Genomic DNA, 22,224 nt, shown 5'->3' with positions numbered 1-22,224 from the left:
AACAAAGGTAACTGATTCCTGTACGATTTTATTTCAACTTATGTCCGTGCTTATGTCCAATTAAGGTTCAGTCACTCTGTATTGGGCACAAACCTCAGCTATCTGAGCTGTCTGTCAGGACAGGGGGTTAGTTGTTAGTGATTAGTGAGAGAAAAGAAGGTGTAGTGGTCTTATACCTACCCACTGAATCGTTAAAACTCGCTCTGATTGGGATCCGGTACCTGGCTGCGAACCCAGTACCTACCAGTCTTATGTCGGATGGCTTAACCACAACACCACCGAGGCCGGTTGATTCCTCTACTCGTAAAGATTTTGCATAAATCCTTTAACTTACATCAAATTGGACAGATCCTTCTATACATAACGGTCAAAAACAGCCTCGCAGAGGACATTGGTATATTTATTTCACTTAAAAGAAAAAAATGGATGGATTTTCTTTTTCTAGTTAAAAATCAAGCGATTCTTGCTAGAGGTCAAATTGCTTCTTCCACTTGTACAGAAGGTCAAGAGAGACCCCAGCGCCACCACACACTATTACTAATGCACTGTTAACTTTGCCTAGGCGACCTTCACTTTGCAACTGTGGTATGACGTCACTGTAGATACATGAAAGTGTTGCCCCACACGCGGGTTCCACGATGAAACGATGGTCATCTGGAATAAAGGTAAAAATAACATTCATTTCTATTAGACTTATCAGTCATGTTCCCATATATCGGGTCTGAGAGAATGTTTTCAAACTCTAATACCGAACCAAACTGAAATTAAATAAGATAGCATTTAAAGGGACATACCCTAGTTTCAACCAGTGAAAATTAACGCTAAGTTTAGTTAATCTACAAATTGTAACACATTTGGATATTGTTACAATTGAGTGAAACATGAGTCTGAGACTTTGAAATGGTGAAATACTCTCTAAAAATGGACTAAAACTCGACTCCATAACTGTTACTTCTCAGACGCACGTGCGTTTTTAAAAATATGAGAAATGCATTTTGTGATATTAAAAACACCAGGATGACCAAAAACACTTCGAATGTATGGAAATTGATAATCTAAATAATAAAATATATGTAAAGTATGATTTAAGTTATCAAAAACGGTTATAATATAAAAACATGCGTTAGTGTTTAAAAACTAGGGTATGTCCCTTTAAAAGTATGCCATCAAAGTGGCGATCTTTCAAACAATAAGTTAGGGGATCAGTTAGAACTGCAATGCACACAGCAAGTTTTGATTGTATATCTGTGCATGATTTGTTTTTCAATATAAATATTATTCAAAGAAATGCGACTAGAATTTCTATGTATCATTATATTTACTAGGATAACAGAAAATAGACAATTGGTCAGTCCCAGCCAGTGCTCCACGACTGGTATATCAAAGGCCAAGTTACGTGCATATATAAAAGATATCTTGCTGCTAATGGAAATAAGTGACAGGTTTTCGTTAAGACTATAAGCGATATTTATGAAATGTTTCACATCCAATAGCCGATAGTTAATAAATCAATGTGCTCTACTGGTGTCGTTAAACGATACAAACTTGTAATATTACTTCATAAGTTGAAATTCTTACACGTGTGTACCGGCCTCGGTGGCGTCGTGGTTAGGCCATCGGTCTACAGCTGGTAGGTACTGGGTTCGGATCCCAGTCGAGGCATTTGATTTTTAATACGGATACCGACTCCAAACCATGAGTGAGTGCTCCACAAGGCTCAATGGGTAGGTGTAAACCACTTGCACCGACCAGTGATCCATAACTGGTTCAACAAAGGCCATGGTTTGTGCTACCTTGCCTGTGGGAAGCGCAAATAAAAGATCCCTTGCTGCCTGTCGTAAAAGAGTAGCCTATGTGGCGGCAGAGGGTTTCCTCTAAAAAAAAACAGTGTCAGAATGACCATATGTTTGACGTCCAATAGCCAATGATAAGAAAAAAAATCAATGTGCTCTAGTGGCGTCGTTAAATAAAACAAACTTTTTTGCACGTGTGTGTATACAATATACCTGCAAACCGGAGACAGGCTTTAACAGCCTCTTTGTCGGGCACTGCAACAGAGATAATGTTCGCTGTTTTGTCTCTGTAGAGGCGGAAAGTGTGCTCATTGACGGCCTTAGCTCCTAAACACACGGCCACACTGCAAGAACAAAATAACCATCGGATAGTAACACGTTCTGCAACAGTTACAATGCAATGCTAGCTACAAACGTAAGTGACGCCATTCATAACTGTAGTTTGCCTTGTCATATTTTACGTTTATTTATGGTGTTCATAAACTAAACAACTCAAACCTTGACAAGGCTTGTAAAATAAAATAAATACGTAACGTTTCAATCCTAATAATTTATTAAGAACTTAGGAAAACGAAAACATACAGCTCTGGGGCCTAATTCACAAAGGTCTCTTAGGCTCTGCTAGACAACAAAGCATCCTCTTTGCAAGTCTTTTAGTATTACACTGCGAGATCGCAAAGTTGCGAGGGTTTAGTGAATTGGGCCCCTGATCCAAATGGCTGAAGACATTGTTAGGTCTCACTACACAGATGTCATCTGCCACTGAAACCCATGTTAAACTGCCCAACTTCAATCGAAGATTGCCCATAGAACGGGTTCTCGTTGGCACTAACAACATACACCATTGCGAACATACATTATAAAAGCATTTATATTCACTCCAAAATTGTGAACATTTCCGTCTCAGTTTTTTGCTATATGACCGCATCTGGCTGTAGTACCGGTCCGAACAGGTGGTTCATTAACCGATTCACTCCAGCTGTCACTTGCGCTATATACCCATGTCCCAAAAGGTCGATGCACAATATTACAAAATAACATGGACAAAATACAGCCAGAAGGCTTACCATTAAACATACATATTGTTTTAATTCTTCACCATTTCCTAGAAGTGAATATGTGAACCATAACATGTGCCACAATTAGGAACTATAGTGGACCGTGATGAATGAACTCTAACCTGGAAGTGATCTGTGTAGTGAGACCTTACAAAACGAACGCAAAAACGAGCTTCATTTTCCTATACCGCTTCCACAGTCAACCACCCAGTCCCTTTTAGGTATACCAGTATTTTTCATCCTCTCTTCCGCATCTGCCCCGGATTGGGCCCCTGGCCTCCAGAGGCCGAACCCTGGGGCGGACATGCTCGAAACCCTCGTGGTATATGAGCATGTTAAAATATTATCGGATCGAATCGCTTCCGCTTTTGGCTACCACTTGTTTTTTTGAAGAATATATTTTTTATTAAAAAACGCATTCACCCCCACCCCCATCCTTAAATCAGCCACAAGCCTTTATATTGACTTGATACTCCATTAATGTTGACCGGGCGGGACGTAGCCCAGAGGTAAAGCGCTCGCTCGATGCGCGGTCGGTCTGGGGTCGATCCCCGTCGGTGGGCCCATTGGGCTATTTCTCGTTCCAGCCAATGCACCACGACTGGTATATCAAAGGCCGTGGTATGTACTACACTGTCTGTGGGATGGTGCATATAAAAGATCCCTTGCTGCTAATCGAAAAGAGTAGCCCATGAAGTGGCGACAGCGGGTTTACTCTCTCAATATATGTGTGGTCCTTAACCATATGTCTGACGCCATATAACAGTAAATAAACTGTGTTGAGTGCGTCGTTAAATAAAACATTTCTTTCTTTCTTTCCATTAATGTTGGATCATTCGAAACCCACTTTTAACATTTCAAAGTCCAACCCCTGCAATGAAGAAAATGCCCCCCCCCCCCTCCCCCCCGAATATAGGTCCAAGGCAAAACGGTGCTGTGGAGAATTAACAACTCCACGGCAATCTCCACGGCATTGCCGACTAAAGTGAGCAACTGCAGGGGTTGAACAATTACTCCAATTACAGTTATTTGACTTAACACTTTCCAGACAACACCAGCCGTAGATGCCCCATGTATTTAGCATACGACGTACATGGCTAGCGTTTAAACCAGAGTTATATATAATTTATGATATAAATGATTCTCATTGTTCTGTCCTGTCTGTATGATGGTGCATATTAAAGATCCCTTGCTACTAATGGAAACATGTAGCGGGTTTCCTCTCCAAGACTATATGTCAAATTATCAAATTTTTGACATCCAATAGCCGACAATTAATAAATTAATGTGCTCTAGTGGTGTCGTTAAAACAAAACAAACTTTAACTTTTTTAACTGATTGTCCGGAAACGCCACTGAAAGACAAAAATTATCGATGCATGAAAAAAAAGTTTAAAATCTTAACATAAATTCAGTCTGGTCAAGCTTATACCAAAAATATGATATCAGTCTCGAAATGATTAAAGGGACATTCCTGAGTTTGCTGCATTGTAAACTGTTTCCGACTAATGAAATATTTCTACGATTAAACTTACATATTAAATATATTTTCTTGTTTAGAATATCAGTATCTTTATATTCAATGTGTTTTTGGTCGTCTTAATATTTGTAAGAAGCCCAAACTGGATTTTAGGAAATAAAATTAAATTTAATGTACTACAAATATTAGAACGATCAGAAACACCTTTAATATACTGCCACTAATATTTTATGCAAAAAAATATATTTGATATGTAATTACAATCGTTAAAAAGTCTCTGTTGGTCGATAACATGTGTGACGGAACATGCTCTTATCTTTTCGCCTGTGGCGATGTTAATTGTTTTAGAGGGCCGTGTGCAGCTTGGTTACGTAATACCTCCGCGCGACCGTACCCCCTAATACACACCCAGACCAGGTGTGGAGGCCATGTTGCCACATGTTACGTGATACCTCCAGTAGTGCGGTTTACGACCTTGGTATTTCTGGCGAACTAGGCGACAGTAAGTCTGGCCGTCTAAGAATATATACCGACTCTGGGAGTTGTGGAAATATCACATGATAGGTGAGGTACGGCTTTGTGCCCCCAGGCGATATTCGCTGTCTCTGAGATTTTTGAATAAATAGATAGGATTTTAGAGATATCGAGTAAAAGCATATACCTAGCCAAATTAGCTGGCACAAATTCAGCAATAAATTAACAATTACTCAAAACCACCCGCCTGTACATCTCTCGGACGGAAGAGCGACCTTAAGCACTCGACCAAACAAGCACTCCAACCCGGGGATCAACGGCGGGATGGTATCGAATGATTTAATAACCGCTAGATATGACAATGCTTGAATCGTGACATCTGTGACCCCCTTGGTGGAACATCCACCCTACGCACTCGAACAGACCACGTATTCCAACCCGAGGGGAGAACGGTGAAACGACAAAAGTAAAAGCATATACTCGACCAAATTAGCTGGCATAAATTTAGCAATATAAATTAACAATTACTCAAAACCACCCGCCTGTACATCCCTTGGATGGAAGAGCGACCTTAAGCACTCGACCAGGCACTCCAACCTGGGGATTAACGGCGGGACGGTAGCGAGTGATTAATAACCACTAGATATGCCAATGCCATCCAGACCTAACCACGATAACCATATTATTCTACTGTAAATATGTTCATGTTCTGAAGCTCGTGATTGACAACTGGCATACACCACCCGGTAACGAAACATTATTATTAATTTTCTTAAATTATTATTATTATTATTATTATTGTTGTTGTTTTTTGTTGTTGTTTTTTTCTTTCTTTCTTTCTGTCTTTCTCACTAAGACAGGATCGAAGTCGCAGTAACCCAACTGGCTAATTAACCAGCCAATCAACATCGTTAGATAATCAACCAAGATAGGACACCACTAATTATCGCCTATTTTTTGCAGCACTCTCATTGGTCCAATCCAGCCAATCACGGATCAAGAACCCCACTACACCTAACTGTAAATAAACTGCACGAATTTGTCGCACCCGCACCATTTTTTTTTTATTTTTTTTTTTTTAATTATTATTATTATTATTTTTTTTTTTTTATTATTATTTTTTTATTATTATTACTGATGCATTATTATTATTATTATTATTATTATTATTTTATTATTATTACTGATGCATTCCATCCTAGCTAACTAAGGCAAGTCAACTAGGGTTCCAGAAGCAAAGACATGCAGGAAAACCGACACCCAACTATCCAGATTTAGGGGGCGGGAATCAAAATCAAAATTCTTCAAACTAAATACCTAGATTGGTGCATATATGTATACAATTGCTACTTGCCACCGTTAGTTTCGTTTATTGCATTGGTAATAAAGTTAAGTATGCCAAGCACTAGGCTTTTTAAACCAATACCTACACTATAAGGGTTTAACCCTTCAAATTAGATAGCTAGGCTAGTTTAACTCCCCCTGCGTCATTGTATTAAATGCTATACAAGGACGGAGGGGGATGGGTGGTCATGAATGGCCGTTGAACTCACTAGAATAGGGACTTAAGACAATTAGGTACAACCTTAACACAAAACTAGGATTCACACACAGACTACACGCTCACTGCATCAGTACACAGGGTGCATTGACTAATGATAACAATGCACCCGCCCCCATTTAATGGCCCAGCACGTACTCTAATAAGGAACCGGACAAAAGAATACTGTTCCGAGTACACAATTGCAATGCGCCCGGGGGAAGCTGAACAAAAGAATATCGGCGTCCCCCACCCAAACACCCAATACTTGCTGCTGGTAATAACTTGGTACTTGGTGATGCCTCGACCAGAAGCGGTCAGGCCCTTTATAAGGGCCCTATGGGCAACCTAGGGAGACACCACAGCATCGTAAAGGTCTAAAATTAACGAGCTACTCTCGATTCACTAATATCAAAACCTATATTAGCTCGGCCATTTACCTTTCGACCGACTGTTCAAAATTGCGCCAAATTCCCTCAATCAAAATTGCGCACCCTTTTCTCTTTGGCATTTAACTGCTCCATTCAAATTCCATAGCACCACCACCACCCCCACCCGCCTGCTACCGATTTGATCGGGCTGCTGGTGCTCCCTTGCACCTGCCAGTGCAGGCGGCCCCTCCTCTCCCCCCCCCCCCACCTTTCCTGTCATTGACGGAGGAGCCGGCCAAGGCCGGCTCTTGTGCCCACGATAGGCGTGCGCGACAACAGCTTGTTCTGAATGTGCACGTAAAACCCTATGACATGACACGACATGAGATATCGAGGAGAAACATTGGAAGTATCCAGGTGAACGGACCTCGTCCACTGAACGATCTATATAAGTTCAGTCCGGACGTGGTAAATATATTTTTCTGTTGTATAACCTTGATGTGATTGATGTGACTTTAAATATTTTAATACTGTATTATACCAATATTCTTTAGACAGTATCTCCGGTAATCTGACGAAGTAAATTGTAGGCTTCACTGTTCTAAAATTATTAAAGCTGAGCCAGTCATCCTAGAGGACCTAGGTAAACTGTAAGTTATTGTCTTTATTGTGATAGGTACCAGTATTAATTCTGTATTACAAGGTTACTGAATGAGTAGTCAAGGGTAAATTAAAAATTAACCAGTTAGGAATAGAGTTGTAATTCCTTTATTAATTAAGTTCCCCTGGCAGCGTTTCTCAATTATCACACGTGTGCGTGTTGTATCACGATGAAGTGATTATAATATTGTGTAAACTAGACACCTAGTGATTAACTAATTAAGTGATTAGTTCTGGGTTGTTATTATATTGTTGTTGTTAATTAACTACTGCGGCAAGTACATTTGTCAGCATAGTGTTAATACAAATTCCAAAGTATATTGTGTTTTGTTGTGTTTTCTAGTGAACTAAACGTGCTACATATATATATATTTATATAAGATCTTATCTCTGATATACCTAGAGCCGAGCCACTCGGGTATTAGACTGCCCGATACAGAGAGATCAAATAGATATACAGTTAGGACAGATATTTGGATACTCGTGTTTTATTCAGTTACGGGTATTATAGGATCCCTAGTTTTGGTATCAGTTTTTGGTGATAGTCCTGTTATGGAAGAAAGTGAGATTGTTCCAGAGATAGAGATAAATGACTTGAGTATGGAACAACAGTTAGCTTTTAAAAAGCTTGAGTACGAAAGAGAAGAACGTGCATTAGAGAGAGAGAGAGAGAGAGAGAGAGAGAGAGAGAGAGAGAGAGAGAGAGAGAGAGAGAGAGAGAGAGAGAGAGAGAGAGAGAGAGAGGGATAGAGAAAAAGAAGAGAGAAGAGAGGGGATAGAGAAAAAGAATATAGAGATAGAGATATATATATATATATATATATATATATATATATATATATATATAGAGAGAGAGAGAGAGAGAGAGAGAGAGAGAGAGAGAGAGAGAGAGAGAGAGAGAGAGAGAGAAAGAGAAGAGAGGGATAGAGAATTCCAGTTAGCAAAATTAAAAGTGGAACATGAGTTAAAGTTGAATACTGAAGAAGTTACACGAGAAGCATGGAATGGGTTTAACATGTCGGAGGCTTATAGATCACTGCCTGTATTTGACGACCAGGAGGTAGATATGTTCTTCCAAGTTTTTGAACGGGCCGCCAAGCAGCTAAATTGGCCTCAGTCTAAGTGGACATTGTTAGCCGTGTCTAAGTTTAAGGGGAAGGCTAGCGTAGCTTATAATTCAATGAGTGATGAGCGAGCAAGTCAGTACGACCTAGTTAAGTCTGCAGTGTTGAGGGCTTATGAGTTACGACCTGAGGATTATCGTTTACGGTATAGCGAGTTGAAAAAAACGCAGGGTCAGTCTTATAGTGAGTTTGTGGCTAAGAAGGCAGGGATGTTTGATAAATGGGTGGTTTCTCATGAGGTAGGGTCATATACCGAGTTACGGGAATTGTTGTTCTTGCAGGACATTAAAAATGGATTACCAGTTAGCTTACGTATTCATTTAGAGGATCGTGATATCAAAAAGATAGAGGATGCAGGAATAGCGGCAGATGATTACGTGTTAATACACAAGGCTCAGGCAGTACAGGGTAGCTCTATACAACAGGGTGATAAGAAGAAATTTCAGCCAGGGTTTTCCTGGGAAAGTAATTATCGGGGAGAGTCATTTAGTTGGTCAGCTAGTCAGGCAAGGAATGCACCTGGTGGGCAAAGTAAGGATAAACCTGCATTATCAGCCAATGCACGAACTTTCCGTCCACATTGCAGTTACTGTAAAAAGGATAACCATCTTGTCGGGGACTGTTTTAAAAGGAAACGCGATAATGCGCAAGTGGTCGGTTTAGTGAGGTCAGCTCCGTTAGCGAGAGAGTTAATGGTTAGTCCCATGGCAGAGAAAGTAAACCCGTATGTGTCCACTGGTATGGTTTGTGATTTGAAACAAGAGTTGAGTCCTAAGGCAATATCAATCTATCGGGATACAGGGTGTAGCCAGTCGCTCATAACGTCAGATTGTTTAGCTGTTATTGAAAATTCAGATACAGGACGTAGTTTGGCCATAACCTCGGTTACTGGAGAAAATATGGTTATCCGGTTACATAACGTTTTCTTGTGTTCGAAGTTTGTGACGGGACCAGTCATTATGGGTGTTGTGAAGGACTTGCCTTTTGAAAACATAGGCGTTTTGTTGGGTAACGATTTGACTAGTCAGTGTTGCCTGCCGCAAGGCGACAAATTGTTCATTGAAGACAGCCCTTTACCAATAGAAGAGTGTGAGGTTGATGAGATTAGATATCCTGCGTGTGTATGACTAGGGCTATGGCCGGAAGGGTAGCACGAGACCCAGAGGAAAATTGTGATTTGTCTGATACGTGTGTGAGCCATGAAATTGGAGTGGATGAGGTTATCAGTAAAATGGTAGATAAGTCAACTGAGGAACTAAAGGTGGTGGAACCTGTTGACCTCCCGCAGAGGGTAAATGAACCAGTTGTGTTTGATAGAGGGGACTTACCTTGTAATAGACAAGAGTTAATCCTAGAGCAGGGGGCTGATCCAAATTTGTTGGCAGCTCGCACTACATTGTTAACTGAGGGTGAGATGGAGGTTCAGATGTCAGGTTATTATATGGACAAGGGAGTATTAATGAATAAGAGTATGGAGAAGGTTGTGCCTGATAATGAGGAATGTGTGACAAGATGTAGAATTGTGGTGCCCTCTAAGTACCGTCCATCATTGTTATTGTTAGCACACGAGGACGTGTTTGCTGGCCACTTAGGGCGGAATAAGACTCATAGTAAACTTGCCTCAGAGTTTTATTGGAAGGGAATGTTTGCAGATGTCAGTAAGCATTGTATGTCATGTCATGTGTGTCAGGTTGTGGGGAAACCAAATCAGCTAATTCCTCCCTATCCCCTGCAGAAGGTTCCCATAGTTGGGGAAGCCTTTTCAAAAGTATTGATAGATGTTGTGGGGCCATTACCGAAAACGCGTTCAGGCAACCAATTCTTATTAACAATTATGTGCTTAACTACGCGTTTTTACATAGGCGATTCCCTTAAGGAAGGTTACTGCATCTGTTGTAGCTAGTGCGCTGCTTAAATAATTCACGTATACGGGTTTACCACGTGAAATTCAAAGCGACAGGGGTACGAACTTCATGAGCAAGTTGATCCAGCAAGTACTGTCTATGTTAGATATACAACAGATTCGTTCTGCTGCATTCCACCCTGAGAGCCAGGGCGCAATAGAACGTTTCCACCAGAGCATGAAAAGTATGCTCCGCTACCATTGTTTCGACAATGGTACTGACTGGGACAAGTCAATCCCTTTCGTGTTGTTCGCAGCACGGGATGCAAAGCAAGAATCTTTAGGATTCACCCCATTTGAGTTGGTCTATGGGCATTCAGCCCGAGTCCCTCTCAAATTGGTAAAAGATAGTTGGTTAGACAAGGATAATGCCGAAAACCTGCTGATTTATGTAGGGAGAGTTAGAGATAGGTTGTGGCAGGCGACCGAACTAGCTAGGAAGCATCTGAGCTATGCTCAGAGCAAAATAAAATCAGTGTTTGATAGGAAGGCTAAGAGTCGGGAATTTAAATCAGGGGATAAGGTACTGCTGTACCTTCCCATTAAACGGGGTTCATTGCAGAACAGGTATTTCGGTCCCTATGTTGTGCACAAACGGGTTAATGAGACAGGGTATGTGATAAACACTCCTGATGAGGTTAGGAAAAGTAGGTATTGTCACATCAATTTGCTAAAAGGTTATTTTGACAGACTGCCGATAGTTCCAGTGTTACCTGTCCAAACTGAGAGTCAGCGTAGTGTTAATACAAATTCCAAAGTGTATTGTGTTTTGTTGTGTTGTCTAGTGAACTAAACGTGCTACATGTATATATTTATATAAGATCTTATCTCTGATATACCTAGAGCCGAGCCACTCGGGTATTAGACTGCCCGATACAGAGAGATCAAATAGATATACAGTTAGGAGAGATATTTGGATAATCGAGTTTCATTCAGTTATGGGTATTATAGGATCCCCGTGACAACTTTTTAAAACTGCAGCAAACTCAGGAATGTCCCTTTAAGAGCCGTTTTGAATTGCTGTATTTCCGCATGAGCGACACGATTCGCGGTAGCCGCGCCAGCGCAGAGTCAAACCAAATTGCGCACATAAAAAAATCGTCCCTTAATACTCACCTTGTTATTCCAGGCAGTGTTATTATTTGACCTGCTACGACCGACTTATTAAAGCAGTCGGCGCCCACCGTTTCCATGGCAATAATTGGCACGTCCTGCCACCCCACGCTTTTCATGCCAATGACGACGCCATTCAGCAAACCTCCACCGCCAACGCAGGTGACGATGACGTCAGGACGCGATGGCATCTGTTCCGCCGCTTCTTTGATCATACTTCCATGACCTTCCCTGCAACACGCGTTTCAAAAAAAGGAAACACCTATAGCAAAGGCAGCTAAATTGTGGTATGTACTGTCCTGTCTATGGAAAGTCTATATAAAAACATTCAGTTTCTGCTCTTTTGTTCTTTTTTCTTTTTTAAAGTTTAAAAGTTTGTTTTGTTTAACGACACTACTAGAGTACATTGCTTAAGTAATCATCAACTATTGGATGTCAAACATTTGGTAATTCTAACACGTAGTCATCAAAGGAAACACACTACATTTTTCCATCAGCAGCAAGGGATCTTTTATATGCACTTTTCCACGGATAGGAAAGCAGATATCACGGCCTTTGACCAGTTATGTTGCACTGATTGGACCGAGAAAAAACCCAATCATTTGAATGGATCCACCGAGGTTGTTCGATCTTGCGACGTAAGTACCTCAGGCGAGCACTCAACCGACTCAGCTAAATCCCGCCCCGTCTTTAGGACCGGCCTCGGTGGCGTCGTAGTTAGGCCATCGGTCTACAGGCTGGTAGGTACTGGGTTCGGATCCCAGTCGAGGCATGGGATTTTTAATCCAGATACCGACTCCAAACCCTGAGTGAGTGCTCCGCAAGGCTCAATGGGTAGGTGTAAACCACTTGCACCGACCAGTGATCCATAACTGGTTCAACAAAGCCCATAGTTTGTGCTATCCTGCCTGTGGGAAGCGCAAATAAAAGATCCCTTGCTGCTAATCGGAAAGAGTAGCCCATGTGGTGGCGACAGCGGGTTTCCTCTCAAAATCTGTGTGGTCCTTAACCATATGTCTGACGCAATATAACCGTAAATAAAATGTGATGAGTGCGTCGTTAAATAAAACATTTCTTTCTTTCCGTCTTTTGGAAAGAGTAACCTAGTTGGCGGCAGTGAATATCTTCACTTTTTTCTCGGACCAATTGTTAAAAGAAACCCACATAATGTTAGACCCCAAAATAGCCATTGTTTAAAATGCTTTGAGGTGTTGTTAAGCATCTATTCCATCCTTTCTTTGCTAATTCTACAGACGAAATTAAATTTTAACAACAACAAAAAATAACAATACAAAATAAGATCAAAAATATTTTTTGAAAAGCCACACGTTGTTGATCTAGTTAATGGACATAGTACACACGTCCAAGATCTAAAAACTTTAATATTTACTTACCATATTACGGGGTGGTCAAACGGAGGGACAAATTGTGCATCTAGTAAGAAGGAAAAACATATTAGCATGAAATAAGGGAGAAAATATTACAAATAGATGTATTTTCTCGTAACGTAAAATGTTTTGCTTGGAACACATAATTACCATAGCTTATAGACACCTGATGCGTTAATGTGAAATAAATTTAATTAATTTCAACTTATTTTCGTGCTTATATCCAATTAAGGTTCAAGCACGTGCACACATCTGGGCTGTCTGTCCAGGACAGCGAGTTGGGTTAAGTGTTAGTTGTTAGTGAGCGAGAAAATAGGGTGTATTGATCTTACACCTACCCATTTAGTTGTTAAACTGGGCGGGAGCCGGTATCGGGCTGCGAACCCTGTACCTATCAGCCTTATGTCCGATGGCTTAACCACGACACCACCGATGCCGGTTAGTGTGGTATACGGAAATGTAGTACATTTTAAACTAAGAAATGCATGTACTTGTTAATTTTAAGCAATGTAGTGCTTCTTATTTGTAACAAATCGTGGACATGAAATTAATTACAGCCAACGCACACTGTTGAAAACGTCAGTTCGTTAAATCATGTTCCAGTGAAAATAGCCATTAGTTTGAAATTATATTCCGTACCGAGCAAACAATGATTACAGGAAGGATGGAAATGTTTTATTTAACGACGCACCTAACACATTTTATTTACGGTTATATGACGTCGGACATATGGTTAAGGATCACACAGATATTGAGAGACGAAACCCGCTGTTGCCACTTCATGGGCTAATCTTTTCGATTAGTAGCAAGGGATCTTTTATATGCATCATCACACAGACAGAATAACACATAGCACGGCCTTTGATATACCAGTCGTGGTGCACTGGCTGGAACAATGGTTCTAGAGGCAATAAAAGAAGAATCCCAGAGCAACCACCTAGACCAAAAGATTACTTTGAAACTAAAAAGTGCAGTGACCCACAACTGGTATATCAACTAGAGCACATTGATTAATTAATCATCGGCTATTGGAGGTCAAACATTTGGTAATTCTGACACGTAGTCATTAGAGGAAACCCGCTACATTCCTAGTCAGGTCAGGTCAGAGTGTTTAACGTGCACATTCAGAACAAGCTGTTGTAGTGCACGCCTGTCCTGGGCGCAAGGGATTTTTGTATGTACTTTACCACAGACAGGAGAGCACATAACCACGACCTTTGACTAGTTGTGATGCACTGGCTGGAACGAGAAAAACCCAATGAGTTGAATGGATCCACCGAGGTGGTTCGATCCTACGTCGCAAGCAGCTCAAGCGAGCACTCAGCCGACAGAGCTAAAGCCCGCTCTCTCCCCCTTCCCCCGTCATGGCAAATGCATGTAAAATATGCCTTGCTGCTTGTTGTGCTGAGTTGTCGTTCATTCATTCCTTGTTGCTAATGGAAAAATGTAGCGGGTTTCCTCTGAAGGTGTTAGAATTTCAAATGCCTGACATTTAATAGCCGCCGATTACTTGATCAGTGTGCTCTTGTAGTGTCGTTAAAGAAAACTTCATTTGTTTGTCGTTTTCGGTTTGGTACATCTTTATATACTCTACTGCCATTGGGCTATTTCTCGTTCCAGCCAGTGCTCCACAACTGGTATAACAAAGGTCGTGGTATGTACTATCCTGTCTGTGGAATGGTGCATATAAAAGATCCCTTGCTGCTAATCGAAAAGAGTATCCCATGAAGTGGTGACAGCGGGTTTCCTCTCTCAATATCTGTGTGGTCCTTAACCATATGTCTGGCGCCATATAACCGTAAATAAAATGTGTTCAGCGTGTCGTTAAATAAAACATTCCCCTTAAATACTCTACTGCAATATGTATCTAGCCTAAAATAAGTGGGGTGGTAGTACAAACAAGAATCACGGCGCTGTAATAGGCCTATAGACCAAGTACAGACGAAATGGCAACTTTTTTCTTGGTATTTTTCAGGTAGGTGCAACTGTTTCCCTTGCACTCAATCTAGGTTCACCGGCCTCGGTGGTGTCGTGGTTAGGCCATCGGTCAACAGGCTGGTAGGTACTGGGTTCGGATCTCAGTCGAGGCATGGGATTTTTAATCCAGATACCGACTCCAAACCCTGAGTGAGTGAGTGCTCTGCAAGGCTCAATGGGTAGGTGTAAACCACTTGCACCGACCAGTGATCTATAACTGGTTCAATAAAGGCCATGGTTTGTGCTATCCTGCCTGTGGGAAGCGCAAATAAAAGATCCCTTGCTGCTAATCGGAAAGAGTAGCCCATGAAGTGGCGACAGCGGGTTTCCTCTCAAAATCTGTGTGGTCCTTAACCATACATCTGACGCCATATAACCGTAACTAAAATGTGTTGAGTGCGTCGTTAAATAAAACATTTCTTTCTTTCTTTCAATCTAGGTTCAGCCCTAACTACCACACGGCTTGTGTCTGCTGTTTTTGTAACTCACCTGGATTCTGTGCCAGTTTCTGCGCATGTTCATTGGCTTCGTCCCACACTTTACCATGGATAAGAACAGTAGCTCCCTGAATACATGCAAATAATAAACTCACACGTTACCGACCTCAGTGGCGTAGATAGTTATTATAATGGATGAATGAATGAGTTAATGAATGGGTGAATTAATATTGGTGATTAATTAGTTAAAGAGTGAATGAATGAGTGAGTGAGTGAGTGAGTGAGTGTTTAATGACACCCCGCATTGATGTCGTGTATGCTATTCTAGGACTATCAACTGTCACGACGGGGTGGGCCAACTCGACAGTTGCGTTGTAATTTCCCCTACTCTCGACTTAAGACGGGTGCGCTCAGATTAACAACTAATGGGACTTACGACGAGAATGGAATTGTAAGAGTACTCAGATTAACAACTAATGGGACTTACGACGAGAATGGAATTGTAAGAGTACTCAGATTAACAACTAATGGGACTTACGACGAGAATGGAATTGTAAGAGTACTCAGACTAGCAATTAGATAGTCGTAGAAGTGAGGTCGGCAAGTTGGCCAATTCCGTCGTGACAGTTGGTAGTCTGAGTTAGGCATTTGAAGTCCAGTGTCTGTATATTATGCTAGGCAATGACTATCAACTGACAGAACAAAGTTGGCAAACTTTCTGCTCTCACAACTTCTACGACTGTCTAGGTCTGAGCGATTTTACAGCTATAATCTCGCCATATGACCCGTTAGCGCTAATAGGTTATATGACGATATTATATATATATATATATCTGTATCTGTGTGTATATATATATATATATATATATATATATATATATATATATATATATATATATATATATATATATATATATATATATATATATATATGTGTGTGTGTGTGTGTGTGTGTGTGTGTGTGTGTGTGTTCCCTCCCCCTCACACACTTTCTGGCACCTTCCTACACTACTGCGTGTTATATTTTAACTAAAGACATGTTTAATAATATGACAGTAGCAAATAAGTCAACTTCGTGCATTTTAGATGATGAATTGTATATCAAACCTGTCGGGGTTTGGATTTGTTTTCATGCAAATAAAAAAAAAACCACGGATTAAATAGGAATCAAACGTAACATTTGCAAAACACATAGGGTCTAAACAACTGAACAGGACTATAGTTCATTATGAAAACGAACCCTTTATAAAAATTTCCTAGTGACTTAAAACAATAATATTAAAACTATTAAATATTCATTTCTAGGTTATTATATATTAAGACTTGAAATTATAATATTAAAAATCACCATTTCATATTAAGACTTGAAATTATAATATTAAAAATCACCATTTCCTTAAGTTTGTCGGCGACGAAAGGCGGCGTGGATTCGGGTAGCACAACGGTACACTTGAGATTAAGTCTCTGGGCCACGTAAGCTGTAGCCAGTCCGGCGTTCCCGCCAGACGCACAGTAGAGGTGGGTACATCCCTTCTCCTTCACTGCCTGTATGCAAAGTAAAGAAAAGGAATGAGCTTTAAGGCTTATATAGACTGGATGCGGCGCGTGCGTGCGGTCAGGCTAAAACAATTTCAAAATACATTAGCTTCAATGAGAGCGTCTAGACTGGATGCCTGCGGCTGTAAAACGCACGCTGCCAGTAGCTATGCTAGAATCGTATATGGTGTATATGCCCAAAACGCAAACAGCAGAGGCAACACACGCCACGGTCGGACCGACCGCACTGGATGCCTGCGGCTGTAAAACGCACGCTGTCAGTAGCTATGATAGACTCGTATATGGTGTATATGCCCAAAACGCAAACAGCAGAGGCAACACACGCCACGGTCGGACCGACCGCACGCACGCGCCGCATTCAATCTATACGAGCCTTTAAAAGCTGTTAAAGTTTGCTTTGTTTAACGACACCACTAGAGCACATTGAGTTATTGATTATCGGCTGTTGGATGTCAAACATTGGGTAATTTTGACATATAGTTTTAGAAAGGAAACCCGTTACATTTTTTCCATTAGTAGCAAGCCTGCCAAGGGATCTTTTATATGCGCCATCCCACAAGCAGGATAGCACAAACCAAGGCCTTTGATATACCAGTCGTGATGCACTGGCTGGGTCGAGAAAAAAGCCCAATGGGCCCACCGAGTGGCACTGATCCTAGGCCGACCTCGCATCAAGCGAGCGCTTTACGGCTAGGTAGAAAAATACCTTCTTTAGTTTTAATGTTTTATTTATTATTTGCAAAATGACCCTGTTACATTATATTAACTCATGGCCAGGGTTAACACGAGCTAACACACATACACACACACACACACACACACACACACAGAGAGAGAGAGAGAGAGAGAGAGAGAGAGAGAGAGAGAGAGAGAGACAGACAGAGAGAGAGAGAGAGACACACAGACAGAGAGAGACACACATACACGGACACACGCATACATACACACACGCACGCGAGCAAACACACATACACACATTTTACAATAATTATTATTATTTTAACACGGAAGACGTGTAAGCAGTATGAAAGGTATGAAAGGTATGAAATTTATCTACCATATCTTCTCAATCAAAGAATGTGCAAACAAGTTTGGCGTTTATTCTTACCTGGAAAGTAATCTAGCCTCTTAAAATGTTTGCTAAACGGCTTATATTACTATGGCGAGCATTACCCGAAGAGGAACGTACACACATTATAGTTATTGCAAGACACGTATTTTATTAAAGCTTGCAGCTCTAGATCCACCTTTAGTAGACTATCTGTCGTGTCCTTTAGTCGTATTCTGTTTATATTTGAGAACAGAGATAGAGTTCAATCTCTGTGACAGATTGTCCATTTTTGATTCAAAAAACAAAAAACAAAAAAGAAATAAAAAACTGTCGCCAAATACTGTGTCTTAAATACACACATTTCCCTAAAACTGACGACACAGGTCTTTCGTTTGATCCCTTTGACCTTTAGTCATAACATTAGACTTTAAACATTACACATTAAGTGACTAGTACAAATGCTACAAGAAGAAACCCGACAACCCTATGATCCTATTCGAAAACTGTCTTACTCTGTGTTTCGGTAACCAAAGTAAAGTAAAGTTTGTTTTATTTAACGACGCCACTAGAGCACATTGATTTTTTATCTTATCATCGGCTATTGGACGTCAAACTTATGGTCATTCTGACACTGTTTTTTAAAGGAAACCCGCTGTTGCCACATAGGCTACTTTTTTACGACAGGCAGCAAGGGATCTTTTATTTGCGCTTCCCACAGGCAGGATAACACAAACCATGTTCGTAACCAATGCTGAGTTCAGCCAGACCAAGCAGAAAAACGTCTGGCAGACTGGTTTATGCGCTTCATGTTAAAAAAAAAAAGATCACTTCGAAAACCAGTCAAAATAGTTCGCAAACGTTAACGAAAAACGGCTGACTGAACTTAAGGCTGTTGTTGTTGTTGTTGGGTTTGTTTGTTTGTTTGGTGTGTGTGTGTGTGTGTGTGTGTGTGTGTGTGTGTGTGTGTGTGTGTGTGTCTTGAAATTGTTAACACACGTACGTGTGTAAACACGTATGTGTTATCATAAATAACGCATGGTGTTCTCACCAACGGGTGTGTAAGAAACAGGTATTCTACAGTACATACCTTCTGACACAGATGTGAAATACCTCTGATCTTGAACGAGCCCGGGGGTTGTAGGTTTTCCAGTTTGAGGAACACCCTAAAGCCTCTTGGCCGGGACAAGACATCACTTTCCACTGTCGGGGTTGTAATGTACAGTTGTCCACCACGGTCTGTCATACTTGCATACGTAATTCTGTGGAAAATATACCGATATATCAAAATGCACATTGACGGGTGTGGGTAGAAAGACAGACAAACACGCAGACGAGCGGACATTAATTATAATGTGGATGTGCGTGTGGAGAAAATAAAGAAATGCTTAACGACACCTCAGGCCCGCAGGAACCGGGAATGGGGAGGTGCCTTCCACCCCACCCGGTTAGGCCATCGGTCTACAGGCTGATAGGTACTGGGTTCGGATCCCAGTCGAGGCATGGGATTTTTAATCCAGATACCGACTCCAAACCCTGAGTGAGTGCTCCGCAAGGCTCAGTGGGTACCACTTGCAACGACCAGTGATCCATAACTGGTTCAACAAAGGCCATGGTTTGTGCTATCCTGCCTGTGGGAAGCGCAAATAAAAGATCCCTTGCTGCTAATTGGAAAGAGTAGCCCATGTAGTGGCGACAGCGTATTTCCTCTCAAAATCTGTGTGTGTTGTTAACCATATGTCTGACGCCATATAACCGTAAATACAATGTGTTGAGTGCGTCGTTAAATAAAACATTTCTTTCTTTTTTTCTCACCCCACCCACCCCTACACACACCACCACCACCCACACACACACAATTGATAACTTAAATGTACTTTTTGGGGGTCCTACTTAATGTAAAAAAAGATAGAAATCTAGCTTGTGCCTACCACTAGAGACTGTCCCCCACCCTCCAAACTAGAACATGTGCCCCTCAGCGGTTACCATCACACACGCTACTCCTACCGTAAAACGAATCAAGGTGGGTTTTTTCCACAGACAAGACCGTACATACCACGACATTTTATATACCACTCGTGAGTCACTATTTGCGATGGTGGGGTGAGAGCTGAGTCCATCGTGGGTGATTGATCCTTCTATATCAGAGACCAAAAGAAAATGTTGTTTTGTTTAGCGACACCGCTAGAGCACATTCATTTATTAATCATCGGCGTATAGTCTTAGAGAGGAAACTCGCTACATTGTTCCATTAGTAGCGAGGGGTCACCTCACAGACAGGATAGCACATACCGCAGCATTTGATATACCAGTCATGATGCACTAGATGGAGCGAAAATAGCCCAAAGGGTCTACTGACGTTGTTCGATCCCAGACCGACCGCACATCAAGCGAGCGCTTTGCCACTGGACTACGCCCCCCTGCACCCCCCCCCCCCCCCCCCCTTCCAGAGACAATGATAATTAAAGCGCAGATTTCTCCAGTAGTGTACTAATCTGCATACAGGTATCAAAGATTCTATTCAGGTAATACTAGTAACTGCAACAAGTTTTGTAGCAGCCAGGTGCGGATCTAGAATTTTAATATAGAGGGGACATTGGCGGGGTGGGTAGTGAGGGGTGGCCTCCTACACTGTACAGGAGTAGTGTTATTGGGTGACAGACACATGTAAAATGTGGTGTGGGGAGGTGTGATTGGGGGCATGGTCCCTCTTTTGCCATTCTGGCTTCGCTAGTGAGTGGGTGGGAGGATGGAGGGGGTAACATTAACATGTAACGTAGTTCGAATGCATCCATAAACAAAACTCCTCGCCTATTACAAAGGTACACTTAATCACATGACCAAAAATAGGGGTCCAAGCTCCTTGGGGCCGCACACCATTGTTCAGTTACTATCATCTTGCTCGATTTACGATCGATTCGTTGCCACGTTACTTTCGTATGGCCCGCCATGTTGGAACAATTAATGTAGCTGTCGGACTCGCGTGACAACGAAGTATCATAAATAATATAGCTAGCCTGCGTGTGTCACACTGGACGCAACTTAAACATTATACGGGTACCTGATGCAGAATCAAAAAAATTATTATAATCCAAACAGTTATCAATACTACATGTGTTGGTGCTGAGCACTGTAAACAACTAGAGAAACACGTTCACACTAGTTAAAACGAGTATGTAGGCGAAAACTGGGTCAGTACGTCCGAGACTGCGTCAGTATGACATTGTACTTTATAGATCAAGCTTCTTTGTGGGTTTTTTACGAGACCTCAATATGCTTTTATTCGAAACATGACCACAAACGAACATTGACTGTGTGACTCGGAGACTTTGGCTTAGATTCAAACGCATAGACCCAGTCTAGGGTGCAGTGCGCGCCTTTCGTTGTCGTTTTCAATCTAATCAGGGCCGTAGCTAGTGGGGTGAGGCAATTTCTTTTTACTGGTTATTGATATTGACGTTTTAAGTATGTAACCTTCCTGAAATGTTGCACAATGTTTTTTCCAGTGCCTCTAGGTTTCCAAATTTACTGGGGGGGGGGGGGGGGGGGGGGATACCCCAAGAATGCCTAGTGTCTTGCGCCTCACATTCTTATTCGTTCCAAGAATTGATCTGCCCTACCCCCCACCCCCCCCCCCCCCCCCCCCAACCACGAAAAATCCTAACTATGGCCCTGCAAATTTGCTTTATTCCTGTACTGGGCGGAAGGGTGTGGTGTGGTGGGGGTGAAGGATGTGAATGTATTGATGATTAGATACATTTCCTTTCCCACTATAATGCGTTCTTGTATGGCGGTCTTTGCCTCATATACTGACTTCCAGAAAGGGTTCGCATATTTATAGACTGGTGGATATGTGTGAATGGTCTCTATCCGTTATGTAATAATAAAAAATAATAATAATTAAAACAAAATAAAAATTAAAAAAAAACTGTATATATGCGGCCACTTATGACTCGAGACGATGCCTACACTGCCGAAAATCATTCTGGGACTATTTGGCCCCAAAAATCGTTTTTTTTGTTGTTGTTTTTTCATTTATTTACCAAATATTTCGTCCAGGGACTAAATAAATGTACGTATGATTCGCCCACGCAGTAAATATAAAACAGCGCCAACGATTCTTAGATGGTTATTTTTGCTGTGGGAACCAAACTTCGCGCAATATTGAGTTTAGTAGGTAGAGAGCAATGTAGTGTAGGATATAAAATCTATGGGCTTCTTTCTCATCCCATCCAGTGCTCCACAATTCTTAGATCGTTGTTTACGCTGTGGGAGACGAACGTCCCTTCCAAGGGTCTAACA

The 22,224-nt window shown here is 41.5% G+C and overlaps 1 protein-coding gene and 1 long non-coding RNA gene across 2 annotated transcripts; one reads left to right on the top strand and one right to left on the bottom strand.

Moving 5' to 3' along the window:
- Positions 1-170: 170 nt before the first annotated feature.
- LOC121390164 (L-serine dehydratase/L-threonine deaminase-like) lies at positions 171-21,083 on the bottom strand. Its single transcript, XM_041521917.1, has 8 exons — positions 20,984-21,083; positions 19,013-19,184; positions 16,707-16,862; positions 15,370-15,445; positions 12,910-12,949; positions 11,519-11,746; positions 2,007-2,137; positions 171-654 (listed from the first exon to the last, which is right to left on the bottom strand). Exons 2-8 carry the CDS (start codon positions 19,166-19,168, stop codon positions 467-469), a joined length of 975 nt encoding a protein of 324 aa, XP_041377851.1. The 5' UTR covers positions 19,169-19,184; positions 20,984-21,083; the 3' UTR covers positions 171-466.
- Positions 11,666-15,483, top strand: LOC121390173. Its single transcript, XR_005960175.1, has 2 exons — positions 11,666-11,802; positions 15,320-15,483. It is a non-coding gene; the product is annotated as an uncharacterized LOC121390173 (long non-coding RNA).
- Positions 21,084-22,224: the final 1,141 nt, after the last annotated feature.

The sequence above is a fragment of the Gigantopelta aegis genome, chromosome 3, assembly GCF_016097555.1.
Source record: "Gigantopelta aegis isolate Gae_Host chromosome 3, Gae_host_genome, whole genome shotgun sequence".
In the NCBI taxonomy this organism is placed as follows: Eukaryota; Metazoa; Mollusca; class Gastropoda; order Neomphalida; family Peltospiridae; genus Gigantopelta; species Gigantopelta aegis.
The sequence above is the reverse complement of the archived record's forward strand: the minus strand, read 5'-3'. Positions and strand labels throughout refer to the sequence as shown.

Bases quoted from the DNA above. Each gene is read 5' to 3' on its own strand.
- LOC121390164 (XM_041521917.1), bottom strand. From the start codon at position 19,168: ATGACAGACCGTGGTGGACAACTGTACATTACAACCCCGACAGTGGAA. The intron at 2,138-11,518 runs GTGAGTATTAAG...TTGTTCTTGCAG, and splicing joins ACACTGCCTGGAATAACAAG to TGTGGCCGTGTGTTTAGGAG. The intron at 655-2,006 runs GTATATTGTATA...CCTTTATTCCAG, and splicing joins AGCCTGTCTCCGGTTTGCAG to ATGACCATCGTTTCATCGTG.